This window comes from Hemicordylus capensis, chromosome 5 (genome assembly GCF_027244095.1).
Source record: "Hemicordylus capensis ecotype Gifberg chromosome 5, rHemCap1.1.pri, whole genome shotgun sequence".
Taxonomy (NCBI): Eukaryota; Metazoa; Chordata; class Lepidosauria; order Squamata; family Cordylidae; genus Hemicordylus; species Hemicordylus capensis.
This window is the reverse complement of record NC_069661.1, coordinates 104,117,278-104,136,172: the sequence shown is the minus strand read 5'-3', so window position 1 is coordinate 104,136,172 and position 18,895 is coordinate 104,117,278. Positions and strand designations below refer to the sequence as shown.

Sequence of the window (18,895 nt, the reverse complement as noted above, 5' to 3'; positions counted from 1 at the left end):
CGTACTTTCTGCTTTTGTGCATATTATTATTTAATGGTTGTCTTGAGTAATTCCATTAAAGAAGGCATTTGACCTCTTGCACCACTCATGAACACTTCCTCTGAGCCCTAAGAAGGGACAATGGGTTCAGTACAGATCTGCCTGCCCTCCCAGTCTTTGCAAAGTTTACATGGTTCCTTATGGAATACAGGGAAGCTGTTAATGAGGATTAGCAGATCCTTTTTAGTTGGCACCTTTAGGAGCGAGGGACCTAGAAGATGCTGAGGAGATCTTGGCTACATTCTACCCCCTCATTCATGACAGGACAACCATGATGATGTCAGTAGTGATTTGCTGATCCTAGCTGCTTCTTGGTCCTAGTGTCCTATTGCTTCTTTGCATATTCAGTTGATTAGGCAGCATGTTACATGCGGCAAATTCACGTTCCTTTTCCCCAGCAGACTGGGCATCATACATAGTGAACAGCAACTCTCATCATATTAAGGTGTATTCAAACAACCTACCACAAGCAACACTAATAATCTAGAATTATCTTGTGATGATTGTACCATGACTCACTGTGACAGGTGATCTGGGCTTCAGACGCAGGTCTGAATTTTGAGTGATGTTTCAGGATTCTGGCAGATACTAAGAACAAAAAGGCAAGTCTGTCAGGCTATAATTTTAAGTGGGGGCAGGAACCTAAAGAATTGCATGCAACACTCAAGAAAGAACAGGACTGGGCATGTGATGTCAACAGGATCAAGATGAAACTAATGTGTCAAATGAACTTCAAAGATGGCCTGTCCCCAGAAAAGCATGCACACTGAAATGATAAAAATGATCAAAAAGAATACTTCCTATGAAAAAATTCAACATACTTCATTTTTGTTTGATGGTGGAATTTTAAAAGTGACTCTCATGAGCCCTTTCCATCTCCTTTGCCTCAGTGGGCATCTCTTCAGAGTTATTTTTAAAAGCACATAATTTAATCATATTGCTTTCACTTTGAATAATTTATGTTGGTGGCAAGTTATAGGAATTTGTCTATTTCTGCATTTTCTTAACATCTTTTATCATATTTCTCTGAGGCAATTGTGATAAATATTTATATCAAACAAAAGTTTCTACATGAAATATTAATCTGATCCAACTTCAAAACTAGGCATCACATATTCGTTTCAGTTTTGACCTTGGTGCTTCTGCACTTCAGCAGCTTTGTGTGATATAATCACACAGAATTTAAAACAGACTTGGCTCTGATTTGCAGTATTTGTGGCAAGTATTTGTACTGCCGAATTTGTAGCAAACAATTCCATACCCAACTGTGTTTATAGAGCAAGGGAAGCTGGAATTGAACAGCAGAAGCTTTATCCTTAGTACAGGTTCTTTGTGATATGAATGTGTCAAATTGATATGGTGAAATGGTTTATTGTCTAGCAACGCAAGATAGTGGAATTTCTTACAAACCTTATACTGTGTCAGACCATTGGTCATCTAGCTCTGCATTGTCTACACTGACTTGGCAGTGGCTTTCCAGGCAGAAGTCTTTCCCAGCCCTTTCTGGAGATGCTTTGGATTGAACCTTGGATCTTGGATCATCTGCCTGCCAAGCAGATACTTTACCACTGAGCTACGGCCCCATCCTTACGTTTCAGAAGGCTCTTAGCACAGGGTTTTACAGTTCCCAAGCACCAGGTCACCATGGCACCTGGAAATTTAAATGTGGTGCCTGAACCAAGTGATGAAAGAATGTGACAGGAGGAGGAGGAAGCAAGCAAGTCAGGGGTGGTTTGCTCCCTCCTCTTCCTGAATAGGGATGTGCGAACCAGTTCAAATTCAAACTGGGGTGGTTTGATGGTTCACATTCGAACCAAACCAGCCATCAAGTTTGAGCTGCAGGTTTGAATTCGAACCAAATGGGGTGTGGTTCGATTTGAACTTGTTCGAACCGCCAAAAGTGGGTGGGGTGGTAGCTGGCACCCGTGGGTACCTACCACCCAAACACCAAAGCAATTGGACACTCCTACGATTTTTAGAAATATTTTTAATTATTTTTCTCATAGGGTATAATGGGACCCGAACCAGCCTATTATTCCCTATTGTGGAGCACCCATGGATGCCAATAACCACCCAAACCCCAAAGCAATTGGACACTCCTATGATTTTTTAAATGAATATTTGAAATATTTTAAATTATTTTTTCTCATAGGGTATAATGGGACCCGAACCCACTCATTAATCCCCTATTGTGGAGGATCTAGGGGCACAAAAGTGGGGTGGTTGGTAGGCACCCAGGGGTGCCTACCACACACAAAACCCCAAGGCAATCGGACACTCCTCCGATTATTGGTGAATTTTTAAAGTATTTTTGAATTCCTCATAAGGAATAATGAGGATTGCAGCAAATGTATAGCTTCATGTCGGGGGGAAAGGGGTGTCCTAGAGTAAAGTGTGGTGGGTGGTAGTTCCCAAGGTGGGCAAGGAAGCTATCAGGATTATTTGAAATGAATTGGGCAAAAGGCTGGTTTTTAAGTGATTTTCGAAGTTTACGTGTCTTTAAGGTTTTTCTCCATAAAGAAGCATGGAGGTGTCAGCAAATTTATAACTTCACATCAGGGGCAAAGGGGTGGCCTAGAGCAGAGTGTGGTGGGTGGTAGTGCCCAAGGGGGGCAAGGAAGCTATCAGAATTATTTGAAAGGAATTGGGCAAAGGGCTGATTTTTAAGTGATTTTTGAAGTGTATGTGTCTTTAAGGTTAACAAATGAGAGTGGAGTCACGGTCTGTCATTGAAAATCTAATATGCTACCAAAGAATTTACACTCAGAACACCTCAGAAACAACAAAACCCAGCACCCCATGGGTTAGCAACGCATGGGGGTGGTTGGCACCCCTTGTGCACTACACCACCACTCACTCTGGGCCACCCCAGCACCCTACAAGTGGCTTTAAGGTTTTTCTCCATAGGGAGGAATGGAGGTTTCAGCAGCCCCATAACTGCACTTGGGGGGTGCTGGGGCGGGCCAGAGCAAGGGTGCCAACCACCCCCATTCGTTGGCACCCATGGGTGCTCCACAATAGGGAATAATGGGCTGGTTTGAGTCCCATTATACCCTATGAGAAAAAAATATAAATAAATTTCAAAAATTCATAAAAAATTGTACGAATGTCCGATTGCTTTGGGTGGCACATGGCAGGTACCCATGGCTGCCAGCTACCACCCCACCCACATCTGGAGGTTCAAAACGCTTTGAATTAGAACTGAACCAGCGGGAGGTTTGAGCAAAACCAAAACCGAACCTCCCCCTCCTGATTCGAACCTGGTTTGAATTCGAACCGAACCAGGCAAACCAGTTTTGTGCACATCCCTATTCCTGAATGCATCAGTACATCATCTGCCTGAGTCAGATGGACATAACCAAGGAAAGGAGGGAGCAAGTTGCCCACTTTGTTTGCTTCTTCCTCCTCCTGGTTGCATCCATCCACCACCTCCATTCCATGGGGATGCAGAGATTGGTGGGAGTCTGCACCCCCATGGAATGGAGGTCACTGCAGGGGGTAAGTGGTGAGTCCACAACCCCAATGGAATAGAGGACAGTCTGGCTCTTTAATTTTTGAGCAGCCTCCTAGAGTCAGAGAAAAGTTGTCAATTTAATCCACAGGATCCCTCCAGTCTGAGTGGGCCCCAAGAGAGTCATTCTACTACCATCAAACAAAGACTATGGGCATAAAGGCGGTCTCATGAATCAGCAGTGGGCTCAGCTACCTAACAGTGCCAACTCCTGATACAGGCCCTGTATAGTCCGATTAAAATCAATTGGTTTACATCATTCATAATTTGATTTATGTGGCCAAAACATAACTTTTTACTGATGTGGCTGGCCCTAATGAACTTCTGATAGCAAGGCCAAGGAATAGCTGCAAGAGGACCATATAAGTCAGTCATCATGTAGATTTAGAGCAGATGAGGTTCCCTCAGATTAATAGCGTCTGCGCAGAAGTGCTATACAGCTCAGATATTTAATAACGAAATTGTAACTCTGGCGGTATCACTACAAGTCAGCAGTTATTCAGAAATAGCAGACATCTCTTCTGTTTATCATTATAGATTTCCTTCACACTGTTTGCACTAACCATTGATTCTATCAATCAATATTGTTTAATAGGCAATCATTTCTTTATTTTTCAGAGGTTTATATATGCTGAGATAAACAAGGGGATGAGTATTGGATTTTTTAAAATTACTGACTTTGAAGTAGTACTCTTGTTTTTATTGTCTCAGTTTTGCCTTCTTTCCCCCCTCAGTTTCTAATATCTATTTTACAATGAGGGCTTGATTAATAATTGCAATTCATATTATGTATATAATGCTGGCACTTTGCTGAGTAATTACAGTAAGACCAGTCCCTACCCTTAGGATCGTAGTCTGAAATTTATTGTAGTGGAGAATACCAGGGGTAAGCAATAGAAATGTGCACCGAATTGCTTCGGTGCACATCCAAGGGTGGCGAGAGGTTCCCTTAAGGAGAGGCAGGCAGGTCCTACCTGCCCATCTTCCAAGCCCCTGCAACCCCAGCACTGTTGCAATGGAAATATCTCTGTGTCAGCGGCAGCTTGTGCCGCCTGCTCCTTTAAAATGCCGTAATGATGGGATGTTATCCCTGGCACCGCTCGCACGGCATCAGCACGTAAATGGCATCGGCGCCATTTACATGCCAGTGCCGCATGAGGGATGCCGTGGGACACATCCTATCGCTGCAGCCCGGCATTTTAAAGGGACAAGCAGCACAAGCTGCCACTTACATGGAGGTATTTCTGTTGCAACAGTGGCAGGGGCTTGAAGGATGGGCAGGTAGGATCTGCCCGCCTCCCCTTAAGGTAACCCCACACCAAAACATTTCGGTGCCAGGGAGCCAAAGCGTTTCGGCACCTCTCCAAAGAGGCACCAAAACACTTCGGGCTCATCCCTACCCCTGATATATAGGAAGTGGAAGAGAGGAGAAACCAGAGTAGAATGAGAACTTTTCGGGACAGCACTACCCAGGCTTGGTTTCCTTTGGATGAGAAAGCACCAAAGGCTGGTATCATTTTTGTAACATTTGCTTTATGTACCCATATATGAAGCCACCTAATGGCGCAGCAGGGCAGTAACTTACCTAGGGAGCAAGAGGTTGCTGGTTCGAATCCCTGCTGGTATATTTCCCAGACTATGGGAAACACCTTTATCGGGCAGCAGCGAAATAGGAAGATGCTGAAAGGCATCATCTCATACTGCATGGGAAATGGCAATGGTAAACCCCTCCTGCATTCTACCAAGGATCAGGGTCTAATATAAAAATTGAAAGGGGCAGGGCTGAGGCATAGCAAGGTTAGAGTGGACCCTGGAACTTAGAGTGAAGATGGGCCCTTGCCTACACACCTTCTTCTTTAGAGGTGCAAGGGGGAGAGCAAAGAGCAAGCTGTCACCCAGCTGGTGGGCCCCCCTCCATCAGGGGTCCACAGACATTCCCCCCGCTCCTTATTCAATTGTAGCTATGTCCCAGGAGAGGGGCATGGTAGGACACAGAAGTATGGACATTGCAACAAGAGTGGAGTTGGCTAGAATTAGTCAGGTAATAGGGAAGGAAAGGGTTTGGTTTCATCTAGTGTTCCCAGTTCAGATGAAGCTAGTTTGGTCTAGTTTGACCTATTGAAATCAGTGGAATTTAAGTTGTATTTGTTATTTTGTTAATGATAATTTGTTGCATTAATTTCAGCAGAATTTAAGCAAACTGAATCCTTTGGACTGGGCCCAGTGTCTTCATGAATTCTCCTTGGTTCATTTTTAGTTTGAGAAAATTGTTTTTTCAGTAACATTCTTACCCTACAATATAATTTATTTTCTTCTGCATTGAAGGAAAGTGCATTTTTTGCTTGATCTTGAAACATATGTATATTTGATTGATATGTTAGGTAAGCGAGCGCTTTCAATATGTCAGTATTCCAAACCAGATAATACTAAAGCAAAGAAATAATTTGTTTTATTACATTTTCTCAGTGTTGCCTCAGCTTTAAAACTTATCCATCTTTTCATTTGAGCAGAGTGACAAAAAAGCTGAAGTCCTTAACCCAATGGTCAATAGTGTACTGTTGGAGGTAAGTTTCCAACTATTGTCTATACAAAAATACTTCATTTTCAAATGAAGCACATGCATTAATGTCTGTTTTAAGAGCCATACAATGTAATGGTTATGTCGTAATTTCATGCCATTTCATAAACAGTGTCATTTTGTGTGTTGCTATATTTTCTGTAAATAAAGCATATTTTTAAGACAGATATGAAAAGCTTCTCATCACCTCTTAACCATATTATATTGAAAAGAACTAGCTGAACAATTTGGAGTTACTTCAGTAAAATTGTCTCGCTTTCTTTTTGAAAAATGCCACACTCTTGATCTTGAATGTTTCCTCTATTTGATGTTGAATATTCCTCAAATCATTTCTCTGAACAATTATTTTCAGCCTGCATTTTGTTCAAATAGTTAGCTATATTTGCTTTAACTGTGAAAGGAAATATTAATATATTCTTGTGGGCGTCCCATTTGTTTCAGTGGGATTGGCACATGAAAAGTTTTCCCTGGGACTGTATGTGGAAACAGAGCCTAAGCATTCATCATAATGCACTAAGGGTCTTTCTCATTCTTTTTCCTTTAGAAAACTAGCATTTTTCCTCAGTTGATGTGCAGAATTCAAATAGCACATCCATTGGTACTTCCAATGTGGGAGCATCTAAACCTGGGCGTTTTTCACAAAGGGTGGCTTGTGCCACCTGCTCCTTTAAAACACCACAGTGATGTGTGTTTACATATCAACAGATTTACCCCAAAGTCTGTGAACTATCAGGGAGCACTTCAGATATGATTCAGGTTTGTCACTGCACATTAGAATGCAGCCCAGTTTATATCCAGTATTTAAAAATCCACTTTTTCCGTCGGTTTTTGGGGACAACTTCAGACTCACAATAAAGCCTCGCAGTAAACTTACAGTAAAGCCTGCTGTGTGAAAAATGTCTTGGGCAAGCTTGCACTTCAGTTACATGGAAATTGCATTTTCCTAGCAGTAAATGTTTTTTTGTGGTTGCTGGAAAAATATTCTTCAGCTACCATGACAGTTATGAGTACAGGCAAACGTCGCTATCCATGGGTTCAACACGTGCAATTTCACATATCCTCATTCAAGGAATAGGCACCCAACCTCAGCATATGCTTGGTGGGGGGACCTCATGGAACATGTGTACCCTCAGGTTAGGGTGACGGTGGTGCTGTTTTCTTAGAACACAGCTGAGTGACAGGGATGGCTGTGGAGGTGGCTGCAGCTGCAGGGACTCCTCTCTCCTCGCTTCCCTCGCAAATGACCTTTTAAAACTTCGGAGATGGTTGAATAGTTGGCTGCAGCAGTTGGGATGGTGGGGATGCAGCAGCGAGAACCCCTTCTCTCTCCCCACCTCCCTCCCAAATGGCCATGCAGGCTGGTCTGCACCCCATTTCGGGCCTCTTCAAGCACATGCAGAAATAATGTGCATGAAACACTTTGAACACACTGTACAAATGCTAAGTCTTATCATCACCACCACCACAACCACCACCACATTATTAAATTAGCATATGCAGTCATGTAACTTGCTTGTCTTTGTGAGCATAGAAATAATTATTAATTAGTAACTTCAGTGCCTCAGCCAACTATCCCACCCATCCAGGAAGATTGATTGATTGATTTGTTCCTTCCTTCCTTCCTTCCTTCCTTCCTTCCTTCCTTCCTTCCTTCCTTCCTTCCTTTCTGTCTGTCTGTCTGTCCCACCCATCCAGGAAGTTTTTCAGATCCGGATTTTAGTTCTCATCTCCTCCGGAATGGAGGTGTGCTTTCACATATCGGCCAAATTTACCCCGAAGACCCTGCCAGCTATAGGGGAGCACTTCACACACAATTCAGGTTTTTCATTACACGTTAGAGTGTAGCCCGGTTTATATACGGGGTAAGAAAAATCCACTTTTTGCATTGCTTTTTGGGGGCAACTTCAAACTCACAGTAAAGCCTCGCCAAAACAAAAAACAAAAAACCCCGCAGTAAAGCCTGCTGTCTTGGAAAGCTCCAGCACACTACTCTTCTTACAATGAAACATCCACATGTCATAAAATCATAATGTGTGGATATTTTATATCCACACATTTCATCAGCTGTGTACAAGTGTCTGGAAACATCTCAGCTAGATTTCCGAGTCACGTATACATGTTTGTATGGCATCAACGTTTTATGTATTTACTTCATGTGATAATTGTACTGCATGGAGTTGCTCATTCTTGGAAGCAATTACGGGGTTGGGATTAATGAGATACACAATTATATGGTGTTAACAACATTTTCTTTCCTCAGGGCTGTAATAGCACCACTTACATTCAAGATGCCTTCCAGTTACTGCTTCCAGTTCTTCAGATCTCCCATATTAATTGTTTGAAAACGCAACAGTGACCATCTCCCATCTAAAAGAGTCATTGACCTAATCTTTCAGTTGTATGTGTAGTTCAAAAACATGTCTGACGCTGTTAGGCCACCAAGGCGCCCTTTAAGAACACTAAATGCAGTTTTGCACATGTATTACTGTATAATATTTTCATATTTAGTTAGAACTCTTTAAATACAGTGGCTGTTATCCTGTCTAAAATTTCAGTGGGAATTCCATTGAGTAATATAGTCAGGATGTCAGCCATTGTTACTATAATAGAAAAACCTTTGTTTCAAATTCTTTGCATTAATTTAAGGTAAAATCTCGTATTTCCATTGTTGTTGGTTGAAATATAGAGCTCTTTATCCTTTTTTAATATTGACGTACTAAATAACTGACACCCCATTTTGAAACATTTGCACTGGCCTTAATTGCCTGCAGCAATGAAGTAGAACCCCTTGCTGCATTTAATGTGCTGATGCAGATTTGGCACTCTCCAGATTAAACATTTTGTGGTTGCTGGCAGAGTGAGGATTTGCAGTCAATAGAATGAGACAATCTCAAGCATGGACAGGGCAATCTAGTTTGTCCCCTCTATGCAAAAATGCATGGATGAAGGGGAGGGGAAGAAGAATGCAGCAGGGGATTGGATCTCATTTTTTAAAATTTCAAAAGTACTTTTTAATATCATTTTTAAATATTTTCACTTTGGCTTAGAGGTAATACAACCATTTCCTTGCCTTAATAGTGTCATGAATGAATAAAAATGTTTCTTTCATAGATATGAAGTCATAATCTCATATGCAGGAAAACTATAAAATATTTGTTGCTAATTCACCTCAGAGACCAGCATGAATCAATTATGTCAACTGCTCATATCCTCAGTAGTCTCTGAGGGCCACCATGCGAGGATCGGTATTATACTTCCTGGTCTGGTCTAGAAATTCTCTGCTGCCATTGCCACTCGTTGGCAATTGCCAATGTGTGGTTGTCAAAACCTCATTCCCACATGTGCCAAAATTGCTACTGTTTACTTGAGGTTTTTGCTATGGGAAATTCTGATGGACACCAGTTAAGACAAAGCAATAGTGTTTGCCACTAAAGTATGGAGCTGCTCTCATATGTCAGTTTCTGGTTTTATTTTTATTGTTTAGCCATTACAAAAACCTTTTGAAATAACTTTAAAACAGTATGAAAGATTAACACTACTTTAAACATTCAAAAGTCTGTGACACAACCAGTAACATTTAATAAAAAAAATTCTTGGCTTGACTAATGCAGGTAGAAAAGTAGCAGCTCTTTCCATGATCCTAGAAGCTCTAGAGCCATTGTCGAAGAGCAAATAATCTATCTTGTGAAGAGCAGACCATATAACACAGGTCTTTAAAAGGTCAGCAAGATATTTCTCTTATTGTATGCCTTTGAATGAGTATTTTTGACAAACCAATACATTATTTATGGTAGAAGCCCTATCTTGACTTTCGAGAAGTGATCAGCAAGAAAACAAATTTACTTGCAAAGCATCAAAAGCTTCCATTTATCTGATATAATAAAGAGATGTCCTTTTGTTACAATAAAAAATAGAAGTATTATACATGAGGACATTGCAAGTAGGATTTTGCTACAAAATTAAGTCGTATTAAAAAAATTAAGTCGTGTTAAAAAATTTTTTAAAAAAATTAACCATATGTTGAGTAATAATCTTCTTTATTTTTAAGAGCTCATCTAGTGCTGATCAGACAGAGTTAATCCTATGAGGAAAGTACCAGAAGGAGCCATGAAAATTGATTGCCTTAATAGAGGTGCTCATTTTACTAAAGGTTGTATAGAAATAAATTGTAACTTGTAAGCCTTAGGAGATATTTTAAAGACATGGTGAGAGAATCATTTAAAACAGCAGATTGCTTATTTGAAGCAGTCCTTACTATGGGTTTTGCTGAAAAGCTTACATTATGCTTGAGCTTTGCCCTTTAGGAAAACAAGTCTAGTGTTAAGGACATTAACTAAGGACACAGGGATCGGGGCTCATTGAGAATTGTGGAGACAAGAGGCATAGATCAAGCGGAGGATACTAGCTCTAGAAGTGGGGTGAAGGAGGTCCACTCAATCTTGTACAAGGTAGGATGGATAAGAATAAGGCACCGGAAACACTAAACCCTGGAATTCCAAGATCCAGTGAAGGTGGGAAGAGGGGTGTTTTAATACCTCATATAGGATGTGAAACACCCTGCTGCTCATTCTATGAAACCGCATCAATTTTAATAAACTATTTGATAAGCCATGTTTAGATCTAGTATATCCGCATCAGTAGTTTTCTAAAGAAGATTTAACTTCTTTCCTTTGCTTTATTTATATTTAAAAGTTTTCATTTGTGGCTTACACACACCACACTACAACCTGGGCAGTTTATAAGAAGAGTTGAAAAGGAAATGCTCATTACTTTTTCTCAAGTCATACAGATCACCCTCTGAAACGGGTACGCTGTTTTTACAAAAACTGTAAAACTTAACATTTCCTGTTCTAATTGTAATAAATGGTTGGAACCAATATCATTTGTGGTTTGTTCTCATGCTGTTTCCAAGTTGATGTTTCAAAACTAACTTTAGTGAATCTGAATGGCATAAGAATCTTTGGCACATTATAGACCTGGCCTGCACAACTTATGTCTCACCATGTCAAAAGTAGCCTGCCTTGTGTCAGGGCTCAATAAAGCTGCTTTTGCAGCATGTCTAGGGCTACAAAAACAGAGAGATTGGCAGGCCACCATACCCATCTGGAAATGGAGCATTTCCAGACAGGGCTTTTAGCTCGCTTCTCCAGAACTGAGGGTATGCATTCATATATCAACCAGATTTACTCCAAAGTCTCTGCGAGACATCAGGGAGCACTCTAGACACGATTCGGGTTTTTCATTGTGCATTAGAACATAGCCCGATTTATGACTGGGGTAAAAAAATATTCACTTTTTGTGTCAGGTTTTTGGGGGGTGGGGTGGGAATTAGAACTCGCAGTAAACCCGCGGTAAAGCCTGCTGTATGGAAATGCTCCTGGACGCTTTACACACAGGGCTTCTACCCCAAATCTCCTTTGGGGAGAGAGTGTGTGCATTCACACACCAGCTAAATTTACCCCGAAGTCCCTTCAAATTCCTTGGACCCACTCCAGACACACGTTGGGTTTTGTCTTGCGAATTCTAGCTTATCTTGAGGTATTTCTGGATTTAAAAAATGCTGGCTTTAAGCTACTTTTTCTGAAAACTCCTGAGTAAATAGGGAGAGGAACTGATGTAGAATCATTAGCCTGATAAGAAGGATACTCTCTTTACAAATGCAGATGGAGCTCTTCAGTAGTCTCTCCCCCCCACCATTGGCTAGAAGGAAAACACAAAGGAAAACATGTGAACTTGCATCAGAAGCAAACCCGAGAGCAGAGGGGAGGGGCTGCTTCCCTCAGTGCCGCGAGTGTACTTGGAAGTGGCTTCACTCAACATTTACCCCGCAGCATGAAGCCATGTGCGAATAATTCCCTGGTGAGATATATTCAGCATGCAGGTCTGTTAAAGACTTTTGTGCTTGTATAGTTTTTGGGGAGGGCAGTGGGTGTGAGAAAGAGTGTCACACAAACAGTAGCTTGCTAGTAAGATTAGCCATGAGACATTCCACTTTAATTCAGGTGACAGCCCTTGTCTCTTCTATTAGTCTCAAAGAAATGGGAAAATTTGAAAAAGACTTGATATTCTGAAAAATAATCTCATGGCGCGTCTTAATTCGATACTGTCAAAAATTCAGTCTGCTTTGAAGTTACTACAGTCTTACTGCCAAGTCATTTAGATGATAAAGTGAGAGTGGGGGAGGGACAAAAATACATCTTTCCTACTGAGAACTTGAAAGAAATCAAACAGCCTAGATAGAGCCTCTTTCTAAGCTCTATCTAGTTATTTTAGTACATAATAACTGCCTCAGCACAACCATTTTACAGTCCTAAACATACCCTAGATGTGTTGCTCATACTAGATCAGGGTTTCTTAACCTTGGGCCCCCAGATGTTGTTGGACTACAACTCCCATCATCCCCAGACATGGCCTTTGTGGCTGAGGATGATGGGGATTGTAGTCCAACAACATCTGGGGGCCCAAGGGTGAGAAACCCTGTACTAGATCATGAATGTGGAATTAAAATGCAAAAAGTAAAGCAAACCAACAAACATACATGGTCAGGAAGAAAGCCATCATTATATAATATAGCAGGTGAAGAGGAACAGATCCGTGGGAAAAGAAATGTATTTAGTCTGATGACAGTTCTGAAAAAGGTTTTAAGAGGACTGCATAGCCATAGCATTGCTCAAAATAAGTAATAAGTAACATCTAATTACTTGCAATTGAACCTGAAAATCCATGTTCCTGAGGTGAAAATAAAACCTAAACATAAGGAGACAACATCTAAAATATTAAAAGGTACAAAACCAAAACACAAAGCAAAGCAAACTGATGATTTGAAATTCTAATTAAAACTGGGCTAAGAAGCATATCCACCTATTGTCATCGTTACTTAAGATCTTCCTACCCATAACTTGGAGAAGTACTAAAAATCAAAGATTGTCCCAAAGTCCACCCTAACATCACTTGTTGACAATCTTTAGAAGAAATAGTCAGCATTATACCCAGCTCATAGGATCAGGGCTATGGTAGTAGCTATGTGAGTAGCATCATGAGCCCTTTGGGGACAGAGATCCATCTTATTTATTTATTATTTCTCTGTGTAAACAGCCCTGAGCCATTTTTGGAAGGGCGGTATAGAAATTAAATAAATAAATAATTGTACCCATATAGGTTCAGAGCTTTGTATTCTCCAACATTGCACTGCAGAACAAAGTTTTGGGAATAAAGGGAGCTTCAGACCAGAACTTCAAAACAGAGTAGTGGTGCCGAGTGTTTGCCAGGGACCCAAGACAAACAGGTCCAAGTCCAACAGCACTGCCAGTCTTAATTTGCACAGGGAACCTAAGGACTCTGTATACCCTGTTTTTTCCAGATATAGGGATCCCATTGAGGATGTTGTGATAGAAATCCAGGTATGCAAGGCCTTAATTTTCAGGCCTTTACACAGGGGCGTAACAATAGGGGGGCGGGGGGGGGCACGTGCCCCGGGCGCCACCCCGGCGGGTCATGTGGGGGGCGTCAAAAAGTGGCTTCCCCCCGCCCCCCCGGATCGCCCGCCGAGTGTGGTGGCAGGCATGCAGCGGCAGGCTCGGCGTCGCTCTGCGGCCTGCACTCCGTCCTCAGCAGGCGATCCGCCGCTGCCGCTCAGGCTGCGCTACAGCCCATCGCCGCCACGCCAGCCACCAGCCACCGCCACACTCGGCGGACCGCAGGCGACCTGCTGCCGCCGCACGCCACCACCAAATCGCCGCTGCACGCCCGCTGCCACACTTGGCGGGCGACCCACCACCGCACGCCACCACCGAATCACCGCCACCGCCGGCGATCTGCCGCCTGGGGGGCGCCGCCGCGCCCTCACAGGTATGTGGGGGGCGGGGGGCGCCATTTCAGGGCCAGAGCTTGCCCTGGGCGCCGTTTCCCCCCGATATGCCACTGCCTTTACACCCCAGCATTCCTCAACCAGCAGCCATTTACACGCAGGCTGGCCACCTGAAAGCACCCTGAACCCCACATCCTTCAAAAACACTACAGGCTACGTTCAGGCATGACAACGTGGGTAATTTCCTGAAGCCTAAGGGAAACCTCCAAAAATTCCCAGAGCCTTTGCAAAGCAAAATGACCAAAGCAGACACAGGTAGGACAAATGTGCTTTAAAAACAACAACAGCAGAGTACAGGATTATAGCAAAAAGGTAAAAAGTCTCATTTAGTGTGGTAAAAATCAAGGAACAGAGCTTTATAAACTAAAATAAAAATAATACCAAAAACATAAGCATTCTACTTATATCCTAGACTAGATGTGAGTAAGCCAGGAGGCTAAAAGTCTTAGTTGCAAGGGAACAAAAAGATGAATGTTAAATTGCAAGCTTCAAAACATGGTTGTAGCAGTCCTTTGTCACACATCAGAACTCTGCTCAGTCTCAGAAGCACTCAAACACTTCAAATTATCCCCAGGAAAAGCTCTTTACTCCCATTTCCCCCTTACCTTTAAGAGCAGACATCAATCAGAAAAAGCTGTCTTCAGTTCCAAGATACACAAGTAAAGAGGTAAATTAGCTCAGAATTCCCCTGACCGGATTATGTCATCCTGTTGAGTATTGGGTACTTCCGTTGGAATGGTGGGAACCATTATGCAGGGTTGCAGCAATAGAAAGACAAAGGCAGGGGATAAGTCTCTCAGGATGACAGCAGTTATCACCAAATAGTCAAGGGGGGTGGGGAGGCAAGAAAAGAGTTTTATGACTTAAAAGTTTTCAGTAAATGGAATTCTAAAACTCTCCAAACAAAATGGGGATTCTGGCCTAGATCTAAGGAGAAGCTTTTATTGACAGATGCCTTGTCCGAGGGTCCATAAAATCTAGGGTTGGCACTGATTGTTTCAGGCTGCTGTTTGAAGAAAAAAGACACCCTCAAAAATCCTGCTATGTGCATGCAAAGCCCTTAAGTGCACATAAAATCGCTTTCTAGATTGTGGCCTGTACCAAAAGCTAGGCATAAGATCCAAATGCAGAAAATATACAGAAATTTAGTTATTTGTCCTCTATTTTTATAAAACATTTCTTAAAATGCAGAAAGGAGTCCAAAGTGTCTACGTATGTTTAATATGTTTACTTTAAGTAAAAAAATATTTTAAAAATAAAATGAGTTCAAAGCTCTTATTAAATCTGAACTGCTGGGCATGGTGTATAGCAATGAGAGAAGCAATTTCCAAAGCTTCTGGAGGGAAAAGCCATCTAAATGGAAGGGATTGGCGTTACGAAGTATTAACAGGATGCTAAATTGCTGCATATCATATTTGCAATGGGCAGTTTACAATCTGTTCATCCTGATGGATTTAGCACAAGGGAGTCTGAAGCCTGGGCTCGGCAATTTCTGTCTGCTGTTGGTAATTTATGGTGAAATGGTACCCACAAATAATGTGTCGGCACAGAATGAATTTGGGACCCAGCTCTGCCCAAACGGCTCCATTATGTTCTCAGAAACAGTAATGAATGGGAAGTAAGGAAAAGTTGCAGTAGAGATAATGAGTCTGAATACTAATCGCTTGTGCTGGTGCAAAAATAGGATTGCAATTTATCAGGTATTACTAAATCATTGTGGTGCCTCTAATGAGGGTCGGTTTTTTTTAAGTTTGTAGTTTAAGGCCAAATCAAGGATAGTTCTGTGCTTTACTTGAAGACCTGCATGCAAAAACTTGGAAATGGAAATCTTTTCCCACCTCCCAGCCCCCAAATAAAATTCTGAAATCCTCATACACAAAAGCAAACTGCATACCTGTGATCCACACTCATCGCCTAATAGAGTGGGGGTGCTGTTTTCTCCTCCCAAGCAGATGATCAGAGCAGTACACAATGTAAGGCCCCTCCTTCCCACCAGTCTCCTCCTGAAGATTCAAAACAAACATCTGTTTCTGTGCACAGATGCTCTTTGCAGGATCAAAACTGACTTTACGTTGGGCTCCTAATTTGGGTCATGATGAGAATCTAATTTCTTTTCCAGTTTCCTATACAATTTTAGATGGTAGTGTCATCATAATGCAGTACTGAACAAGCTGTGGTCTGGTCCAAATATCCATCACTTTATTTCTCTGTTACTTTGTATTGGATGACTGGCAACTGTGAAAGAATGGATCCCATTGAAAGATAGAAAAGCTGTTCTCACAAGCAGCCTAACCCAAGCTAGGGCAGCCCAACTTGGGTTAGGCAGCTCGTGTGGAACACCAGGATTGCTCCTGATCTTGGCATTCCCACCCAGCCTTTAGCCAAGGTTAAGGATGCAAGCGCCCCTTAACCCAGCTGTCAGGGTCATATGTGTCTTTGGGCTGCAAGCAGTCCTAGAGCGCCCATCTCCTGGGGGATTCCCCCAATGTGGTCCCCATCCCCTGGGGGATTCCCCAACATTCATCATGCGGTGCATTGTGGGATATCTGGAGGCTGCAACACGTGGTCCTGGCCTCTAAAGACCCACACTGCCTGGTACAACATGGATCATCTGGGACCACGGGCTGCACTCCAGGCAATATTTGTTTTATCATCTGGGGGGAAGGTAGGTGAAACCCTGCCTTCCCCCCTCCCGCCCGCCAGCCCAGTAGGACATGAAAACCCTTATTGTTTTTGAGATTACAATGGGCAATATGAATAGTCTGTCTGTGGTGCTGGATCTGCGATGGCTCATCCACATGCAAAGCATCATTTTATCCCCGTTCACACATTATGTTCAATGCTCGCACAACAAGTGTACAGTGAGTGTACACAGACACAGATCTGAATACAGGTACAGTCATTCACAAGTTATGTTCAATGCAGGTACAGAAGTACACTTCCTATCTGTACCATGCATTTGAAGGGCCTGTATCCAGGTCCACTTTTAAAATGAACACAGGTATATTCATTCACAGGAACACATGTAACACATGTAAGACATCTGTACACTTGTACCACATTATGTTTTAATCTTGCTATGTTCCAATCATCAAGTGATGAACATGTATGTATGAGCCAGCTCTGTGGCATTTCTAAACAATGCAGTATAAGTGGCTTAAAGAGAAATACGGAAAATTAGGATAAGAAGGTAAGTTAATATTCACTTCAGTAATCTAATGAATATTGATTGATTGATTGATTGATTGATTGATTGATTAAGTGCCGTCAAGTCGGTGTTGACTCTTAGCGACCACATAGATAGATTCTCTCCAGGGTGATCTGTCTTCGACTTGGCCTTTAAGGTCTCTCAGTGGTGCATTTATAGCTGTCGTAATTGAGTCCATCCACCTTGCTGCTGGTTGTCTTCTTCTCTTTCTTCTGAATATTAAGCAATTCAATATTCCTATTCTACCTTTTCAGACTAACCACAGATGGTAAGAAGTTTCTGCGGTTAATACTACTTGGGTTTGGTTCCCTTTATAGGAGAGAACACTGCAAACTAAGAGCATTTTAGTAATATTTGCTTTATTCACAAATATACAAGCAGGAGACGAGTAGAGGCAGGCAAGCCGCATGTGTACTCTGCATCAAAGCTCCAGAGAGAGGCACCCTGCACCCCATAAGATGCCTTTAGCTCTCCACTTTCTCCCTCTGCTTCTGTCCTTGCCTCTGTTCCCAAACTGCCAAGTATTATTTCTTCACACACATACATCTTGCATCAGCCTCAGCTGGGTGGTGGGAGGCTCATCTCCTCAGCACCAGTTTGACACTGGTTCACACCCGGCAGGCCAAAAATAGCCAGTTCTCCCCATACTGGCCCTGCCCCCTGGGTAGGAGCCAAGATCACCCTGTCCCCTTACAATTGCCATCCTACCCTCACCTTCCGCAAGCCTGAGCACTGCTCTCTGTTCTTTGCAGAGCATGCCACTGCACTCCTGGCAGGAACCTGCCTGGGCTTCTCCACGCTGCCTCTCCATAGTTGGTGGCCATGCTGCTAAGCTGGTGCTGGCAGCATTCTCCATCCCTTGCTTGCATTGTATCTTGTTCCCTCAAAGCATGGGAAAGAGAGCCAGTGGGGAGGAGAGACCTGCTGCCAGTGCCACCGCCACCGCTGGCTTAATAATGAGAGAACCAGACAGTCACTCCGGAATTCTTCTCACTGGCATTCTATCTATCTATCTATCTATCTATCTATCTATCTATCTATCTATCTATCTATCAAATGTCTATGCCACCCCAAACTTCTGGCTCTGGGCGGCTCTGGGCATGCCATGCAAACAGTGTACCAAGTGGGAGGAAGCCTGGAGCAGCTGCCTGGGTCCTCTCCTGGGTTGTCTTGTTATTTGACCAGCAGCAGCAGTTCTCTCCAACCTCAGTTCCACTGAGTCTCCTCCTCCCCATGCTTGAAGGGAAGGAGACCCAGTGGAACTGAGGGATGGAGAAAGCTGCTGCTGCTGCTGCTGCTGCTGCTGCTGCCGCCACCGCCACCACCTTAATAGTGCAGCAGCCCGCTATGGAGAGGCAGCACGGGCGCTTTCAGATTACACGCTGTTCAGCAGTAAAATGCTTCAGTTTGGCAGGATTGTTCTGAAAATGGGGAAATACAGCTCTCCCCCGCCCACCCTCTCTCTCTCTCTCTCTTTTCGGCGATGCACATGCAACATTGTAGGGCTGAACCAGAAGGATAAAATCCAAGAGAAGGCATCGGAAATGTGAACGGCACCTTGCTGACAGTGCAGGGACTGCGAAGTCGATACACAGGCAGTATGGAAGCACATTTAATGAACACCTAGTGACACTGTTGTAACATGTGATCTAGAAAGCGCCATGGAGAAGCCCAGGCAGCTTTCTGTTGGGC

The 18,895-nt window shown here is 42.9% G+C and overlaps 1 protein-coding gene across 3 annotated transcripts in view; it reads left to right on the top strand.

Annotated features, from left to right (window-relative positions):
* FAM114A1 (family with sequence similarity 114 member A1) overlaps positions 1-11,005 on the top strand; it is a 72,995-nt gene extending 61,990 nt beyond the window's left edge. For all 3 annotated transcript variants that reach the window (XM_053252376.1, XM_053252374.1, XM_053252375.1), the window contains exons 13-14: positions 6,061-6,114; positions 8,389-11,005. In XM_053252376.1, the coding sequence (XP_053108351.1) occupies positions 6,061-6,114; positions 8,389-8,484 (150 nt within the window). In that variant the 3' untranslated portion in view covers positions 8,485-11,005. The remainder of the gene's footprint in view (positions 1-6,060; positions 6,115-8,388) is intronic.
* Positions 11,006-18,895: the final 7,890 nt, after the last annotated feature.